Here is a 7,940-nt window from a genome sequence, read left to right as displayed (position 1 = left end):
CAATTCATTCAACTTCACTTATCCATATTAAGCTTGATAATTCTCATGCTTTTTCCTTCCCTTCAGAATGTACATTTTTTTGTCTTTCATAAGTTTCTTTGGGTAATATTTATAGAGGAAAAGATTGACAAAAATCTGAATCTCATCATTCAACCAACTATGCATGGTGAAGATAGTAGATTCTTGATTGTTATTCACGTCATTTTTTTCATCCAATTGGTTAAGTAAATTATGTTGATAAAGACAAAAAACAGATTTCACCTTCTTTTTGTTTTACCAGCCGCAAGGCTTGTATTTTCACAGCATATAAACAGAGCACAAATAATCAAATAACTTTCCTTTGAAGGGTGAATAACAAGTCAACTGTAATCTTGGCGACATGATTAGAATAGAACTTGAAATTATCGGAAATTTGGACAACATTTCATTCACCAAGTTCAGGTAAATCCTGGCTTCACATTCAACATTTGTGTATAACATTTCAATGATTCCATTCTCAATGTAACAAATCCTCTAAAGAAACGTAATTTAAAATATTGCCATCAAGTGTCATCAATAACCATCAACAATTAAATTCAACTGTAAATTTAAAATCAAATCAAAGACCAATTGAAATTGATTATTGATTTTGTTTTTGTTTTCAAGAGACATTGAAGGTCGACTGGAGAGACATCTATTGATGGAAAATGGTTCCATTTTAATTTCCATTTGACAAGATTGACAAATTAAATTGAATTATTCGGATAAAATGTTCGTTATCGATTAATGGCATCAAACAGTTGTGTCACTCAGGTTTAAAGTATTTGATCAGTTTGACTGAACTTTGAATTGGTCAAAATTTTCTTGAGTTTTCCTTCTTTAAACGTAAAACCAATTTGTTTTGTTTTTGATATTTTTTTTCAGGCAACATCACAAATAATTTAGTTTACTTGATTTTTGCCTCGCTTTCTTAGGTGTGTTTGCCATCAATCGAGGGTTTAGTTTTTAGTCCAAATATTGATGTCTTTTTTTATCCCAACAGCAGAAACAACATCAAGAAATAAAACTATTTTTCCTTCCTCTTTGCTCACTTTTATTTTGCCTTTTTTTCAGGTTTCAACCTCATTCCTTTGGCTCTTCATCTTGTAAGAAACTTACATTTCCAGAATCAGATTTTTTTTTGCTCAGAGTCCATTTACAACTTTTGTCTTGTTTCTTTCTGATGATTACGTTTCTCCTTCTTTAGTCCATTATATTCTCAAAATGGGAATCTACAGAAAAAAATCATAAAAGTCCTTTAGTCAATCCTATTTATCATCCCAGTCAATCTTGTCAGCAATGGTCAAAAATTTCATATTACAACCATTTTTTTCTGACACTAACATTTGTCATTACATATCTCAATTGCAGAGACTTGATTTTAGGCTTAAAATAAAAGTCAACAGACTCATCTTATCATAAAAACAATAGATTTTTGAATAAAAATTAGTAAATCATTGTTTAGTCAACAATCCATACATTACCAAATGTCACCATTCAATGGCAATTACATTAAAATTACATTAAGACTGAATCATGTTCAAACCAAAGACAAAATTATGCTTAACAACGAGAAAATCTCAAGTTGTGATTCTGAACATTGTGCCTTTTTTAGTCCATTAATTATCAAATATTATATTATAATATCATAAGGACATTTTAGAAGTTTAAAGGTATTTGGAAGCCAAGTTGAAAAGATCAGGAAATTTCGTACAAAAGACCCTTTCAGTAAAGATCCATGTTGCAGTTAAAACGTTTGAAATTTCAAATATTAAACAGCCATCTTCAATGATTGTTGAGCGAAAGGATATACGCTTAAAGATAGTTGATTAACATTTAAAGATTTAAGAAGCTGACTTTGATATAGAATCTGGTTGAAACCCAAATGAAAAGACCTGTAAAACTTGTAAATATCTCTAAATAAGTCTTTTAAATCGTCTATTTAATAGGCATACTTACAAATGAAAAAGTACAGGATTTTAAATAAAATTGATTAAGCCTAAGAAATTTCTAAATCATTTATCTTTATCTTTATCTTTATCCGGTAAAATATCAGGTGTATCAGGTGGATCCGTTTTAGGCTTTGCAAGATGGGTGAAGACGACCTCGTCTCCTCTTAGCCTAGCTTTATGAAATTCTTCGGCTGCCTGTTTCAATTTTCGTGCCATTGCTTTTCCGGTTTGGGCGACCAATTTTGAAAACAATGTTTGCTTTTTTTGAAGCAAATTATGAGGTGAATCAAATTCAGCCACTTTTCCATCATCCAATACCTGAAAGAAATGATGATTAGTTGAGATTCATTTTGGTCTAATTTCACTTCTTACCAAAACACGGTCAGAGTCAATGATTGTATTTAGACGATGGGCAATAGTCAGTGTTGTACATTTGGCAAATTTGTTTCTGATTGTCTGTTGAATTACCAAGTCTGTTGAATAGTCAACATTAGCAGTTGCCTCGTCAATGACGAGAATCTTGTTGTCTCTGAGAAGTGCTCGCGCAAGGCAAACTAATTGTCGTTGTCCGACAGAAAAATTACTTCCACCTTCTCTAAGTTCATAATCCAGTTTACCTTGAAACTCGTCAACAGTTTTCTCCAATTGAACATTGGCTAGAGCTTCCCAAAGAGCGAAATCATCATGTTCCTTGAATGGGTCTAAATTATGTCTAATTGTTCCAGCGAATAGTACAGCTTCTTGAGGAATGATTGAAATCTTTCTACGAAGAGTATCCAACCCTAAAGTCATGATATCAAGACCATCTATAATTATCGTTCCTTCTTTTGGCTCAACAATTCTGAATAAACAAGTCAACAGGGAACTCTTTCCAGCACCAGTTCTACCAACAACACCGACCTTTTCTTTGGCATTAATAGTTATACTAATATCTGATAGTGTGGGTTTTGGAGCTGATGGATATTGAAGAGTAAGATTTTTAAATTCAATTTGACCATCGAAAGGCCAATTGTCTGGTGGAGTTACATCAGTTACAGCATCAGCTTCCGTATCCAATTCAGTATACTCAATGATTCTTTCTACTGAAGTCATTTGACTTTCAAACTCGGCTGATTGACGAACTGACCATTGGAAAAGTCCAATGAGAATAACAACGGATGAAAGCGCCACACCAATTTCCCCAGGTGCAGAGTCTAGTTGAAAATTATGAAGAAAAAGAGTTTATTTATCTAGAAAAGTCAGGAAAATTTGTGCTTACCTTGGTTGTAAGCAACAATAGCTGATGTCACAACTATAATGTACAAAAGGCAAAAGGAATCAGTGAACACTCCCAAAGCTCTGGACAAACAAATAAAGGTGAACCAAGTTCCTGAATGGTCATTTAAATGGGCTTCAAATCTTCGGCGAAACAAGTGCTCAGCTTTGTGAGAACGAATTGTTACAATACCATCAACAACTGATTGAATGAGAGAGTAAATTGGGCTTCGGGCTGCAATGATCAAAATAAAAAATACAATTAAAATAGCAAAATCAAATCAGATGCATCTAAAGAAAAGATTTAATAAAATAATTACCTGTGGATTCGATTCTCTTAATAGCTCTTCCCGAGTGAAGGTAAAATTTCCTCAATGATAATACTCCAATTATGAGAAAAATGGCCGGAATAATTAATATTGGAGAGACATAAGCGATAGTAAATAGACATCCCAGAGCAGTAAACGAATTCTGATTTTCAATCAAGAGAAACAATTACAAATAGCTCGAGAATATAAATAGAGAAATGCAACACTTACCACAATAAGATCAAATGCCGTTGATGGAAGGAGCTCATCAATTATTGACAAATCTCTAGAAAATCTATTCAAGATTCTACCTAAAATGGAAATAAGAAAATGGATTAAATTAGAGACAAAATCAAAAATCAAATCAATATAATCAAACCTATTGGATTAGTTTCAAATAATGACATAGGTGAACGTAAGATTCGATGAAAGATTTCATTATGCAAATTGATTGATGCATTATTACAAATACGAATAAGTAAAGTTGATCTTAAAACTGTTGTCACAAACAGGCCAGCAATAAGCGCAGAATAAATTCCTATATTAGTTTCTATTGGCTCATTTGTTCGATAATAACCTGCATAATCAAAGTCAACAATCGGTAAGCTATAAAAGGAATAAGGGACATAAGACCATAGAGATTCCATCATGATGTTGTTTCTATATGTCATTTCTCGTGAGCCTGAAGCTTGATCAGTCCATTTAGAGAGAAAAAGATCATTCGACGTGAAAAATATTTGCGATGCTATATTTGCCAAAAGCGTAAGAGTCCCAAGGATAACACCGGCTCCTGCTTTGAGATAAACCCAATAAACTTTACACTTGACAGTACCGCGAGTATATTGTTCAACAGCAGGACTAGGTAAAATATCTACCGGCACTACATCAACAATCGTCATTGGTATTGAACTTATTGAAATTTGCGATGAACCTGATGAAGCTCTGCTCTTAATTGATACAATTGAAGACTTTTTCCCCTTATTTTTAGATTTTGCTTGTTTTTCCAATTGCTTTTTGGCTCGCTTAGCTTTTCGCAATTTACTTTTTGCTGTTTCATGGGACAGTTCACTAACTAAGTCAACATTGGCCTCTTGAAGGTCAGTGAGTGAATTAAATACTGACCCTTTACCGTCTTTCATGAGTAAAATAATATTGGCCCTTCGCAAAAATTGAATCTGATGTGTGACCAATAAAATGACTTTATCTTTTAAAAATTCTTGAATACATCTATGAGTTGTTGAGAAGCATAATGAAATCACGCAAAAATTAATCGTTAAAATTGAAGCACATTATCTAAAAGTAATTAGTTACCTTTCGAATATAAGATTGGCAACTTGCGCATCAACAGCACTTAATGGATCATCCAAAAGGTATATATCTGCTTCTCGATAAAGTGCTCTGAAAATTAAAAGAGAAATATTAAGTAATATTAAACGACTTTAAATGAGATAAAAACTCGTTTACCTTGCTAACGAAACTCTCGCCCTTTGACCTCCACTAAGACCGATTCCTCTTTCTCCAACCAGTGTTGCATCTCCGTAAGGAAAAGTCATTAAGTCTCGATCCAAAGTAGACGCTGCTAAAACTTTTTTGTATCTTTCGGCATTAAAAGGTTGACCAAACAAAATGTTATCCTTGATACTAGCATTGAAGGACCAAATTTCTTGAGATGCGTAAGAAATTGTACCATTAAGAGTGATCTTCCCGCTCTTATTATGAATTTCGTCAAGAATAGCAAGCAACAGAGAAGTTTTACCGCTTCCAGTTGAGCCAACGATAACAGCAAGATCTCCTTGAAGCACTTCCAAGCTGATATTTTCCAAGCAAGCATCATCATCGGTTGGATCCCAAAATGATGTTAATTTGTCAATAAAAAGACAACGAGGTTTCTCAGGATCATCGGCTCTTAATATGTTGTTACCGTTGTTACCACTGCTAAGACTTTCCAAACCAAGTAAAGCCTAATAAAACAAAAAGAAAATTAATTATAAAATTACTTAAAAATTAGTCGAGAAACTATGCTAAAGCTTATACTGACCGATATACGCGCACAGGAGACTCTAGCTTCGAATACAGTAGTTACAGCTTGAGGAAATTGCAGGGTTAATGTTACCCTCAAGGTGTTGAATAAAGCTAAAGTGACAAAAACTATTTCAGCCGTAAGTGAATAGCCACGTAAAACATGAGTTACAAAACAAGCGAATACGATAATACGTGTTGTCACATAAGAAAACGACATGTTAATAGCACGAAGGGTGCAAAACCATTTCACACTTTTCATTTCTTTTCTGTAGCAAAAAGAGAAAAATTAGAGTAAATAATTGAACAGTTTAAAATCAAATCGTAATATTTACTCTCTTAATGATTGAACCATATCAGCAAAAGGCTTTTCCCAGGAATACAACTTGATGACTTTGATCCCTGAGAGCACTTCTGTCATTAATCTGATCCGTTCATCAGTAAATGTAGCAGTTCCACGGCGAGTAGATCCAAATGCTGAGCCCATGATTGATTGAAATGGAACAAAAACAACAATTATAGCAAAACCGGCTAAATAAGAGCGTCCAATGTAACCCCAAATAAGAAAGGAGATAATAATTGCCTGAATAGGAGCAGTTATTAGGTAGGGTAGAAACCATGAACACTGTAATGATAATTACACATTAGTAAATTGACTGAAGGCATAAAGCTATCTTTTTTCAGACGAGAGAAAAATAATTTCAGTTTCAAAATATTCTTCGAGTTCAAAGGCCCATTTAAAGGTAAAACCAGCATCTAAACAGGTGATGTAACGGATGAGTTTCACTTTCAAATCTAATCGTTAGATCTTGTTGTTAATTCAGAATTAGAAAGCGCAAGTTGACGAACAGGCTAACAAAGACTTAATTAACAATTAAAGATGACTTGAAATGTTAATAAATAAATGACAATTTATTTGCTCATATTGAAGTTTCCATGAGAAAAAAAGAGGGAAGCGTTGGTAACAAGCTGACTGGTAAGAAAGGCGTAATAGGTCATACTTTATCAAGAAGAAGATCTTTTGGAAGACATTTTTTCTTCTTATCAGGTTTTAAACAAAAGAAAGAAAAAAGAAATGGATTTAACCGACTTACCTCATCAAATCTTTGCACATCGTTTGACATGAGATTAACAATTTGACCAATCTCATTATTGAGTATTGCTGATTTAGGAAGAGTAACCAATTTTTCAAACATTAACCTTTGAACAGCAACTCGAGCCTTTAAACCATACCGAGCGGCATTGACAAACCATGGATGGTGAGTTACAACAAATGAAATTGAACAAAAACAGAAACCAATTGAATAGAAGATGAGTCGATCAGAAGCTCCTTCTTCATCTCGCTTGTAAAAATAATTAATTATGGCACCCATGAAAAAAGGTTGAATGATTCGAATGAAAAAATCCTCATAACCAATGATCAACAGTGAATAGAGTAAATGTTTATACCCAAAGGCTTTCATTAAAGCTCTGACTAGACTTGGATTTTTATTTTTCAATTCCTTGTTCCATTGAATAGAGAGTTGTTCATAAACCTTATCAGCTTCATCATGAACGCTACATCTGAACATGTCATCCAGTTCAAGATCTTGTTTATACCCTTTTTTGAACAGAGACAAAGTCCATCTAAGAAATGAGATAAAAATTTCAACAGTAAGAACAAAAAATAGAAGAGAAAGAATCACATTTACATAATGGAATATGGTTTATCACCAATAAGCAACACAAAACTTACGCAAATGACGTTCGCGACAAGAGATTAGCTCGATCCCAAGGACAGGGTATTTTTACCCGCTCCGTGTTATCCATTTGTCAACCTAAATCACTAATAATGATAAAAAAAACGAAAGCATTTCTTTTCTTTTTCTCAACAATTAACTAAAATCATCGAATCCTTTCTTTCTGGTTACTTCTTTCTCGCTCTCTGTCTCTTTCTTCTCACTCTTTTTTTCTCTTGCTTTTTTTTCTTGTAACTTTTCTCTTTCATGGTGAAAACTCATGGAATCAGATATAGATTATAGATAATGACGAAAAAAATGAAAGATTAATCCATATCACATCAAGGGATATCAGAAGTAACATGAGACGAAATGAAAATTACACTAAACTGAAAGAATCACAAACATTACTTTTTCGATTTACTAGCTGATCAGAATTTTGGTCAACATTTAGATTATAATCAAACGAATGGCGATTTGTCATCAAATTGTCATTAGTTACAATATTTTCGGAAATTTAATAGATTCTGAAAAGTAAAGAGTAAAGCCGTTAATTGTTTAATTGAAAAGAAACAGGTTAAGAACCAGGATTTCTGTCATTACCAAACATTATACATAAATAGTTATAAGTTTAGCCGCCAACAGCAGCAGCTGTCACTCTTCTGCTCTCT

General features: G+C 33.3%; 1 protein-coding gene across 4 annotated transcripts; it reads right to left on the bottom strand.

The window, feature by feature from the left end:
• Positions 1-676: 676 nt before the first annotated feature.
• LOC107359127 (ATP-binding cassette sub-family C member 4-like) lies at positions 677-7,866 on the bottom strand. 4 transcript variants are annotated; one of them, XM_025160214.2, is made up of 13 exons: positions 7,287-7,866; positions 6,646-7,177; positions 5,887-6,176; positions 5,571-5,820; positions 4,997-5,493; positions 4,844-4,930; positions 3,912-4,759; positions 3,764-3,843; positions 3,545-3,695; positions 3,229-3,459; positions 2,343-3,163; positions 1,978-2,288; positions 677-1,250 (listed from the first exon to the last, which is right to left on the bottom strand). In XM_025160214.2, the coding sequence occupies exons 1-12, from the start codon at positions 7,358-7,360 to the stop codon at positions 2,034-2,036; spliced, it is 4,116 nt and encodes a 1,371-aa protein (XP_025015982.2). In that variant the 5' UTR covers positions 7,361-7,866; the 3' UTR covers positions 677-1,250; positions 1,978-2,033. The 4 variants fall into 4 exon arrangements, with proteins under 4 accessions (XP_025015982.2, XP_025015979.2, XP_025015978.2 ...); XM_025160211.2 differs by lacking the exon at positions 677-1,250 and adding an exon at positions 1,459-1,934; XM_025160210.2 differs by lacking the exon at positions 677-1,250 and adding an exon at positions 1,459-1,921.
• Between the last annotated feature and the right edge of the window lie 74 nt (positions 7,867-7,940).

This window comes from Tetranychus urticae, chromosome 1 (assembly GCF_039701765.1).
Source record: "Tetranychus urticae isolate SD_2017Ah chromosome 1, NJAU_TeUrti_SD_1.0, whole genome shotgun sequence".
In the NCBI taxonomy this organism is placed as follows: Eukaryota; Metazoa; Arthropoda; class Arachnida; order Trombidiformes; family Tetranychidae; genus Tetranychus; species Tetranychus urticae.
The sequence above is the reverse complement of the archived record's forward strand: the minus strand, read 5'-3'. Positions and strand labels throughout refer to the sequence as shown.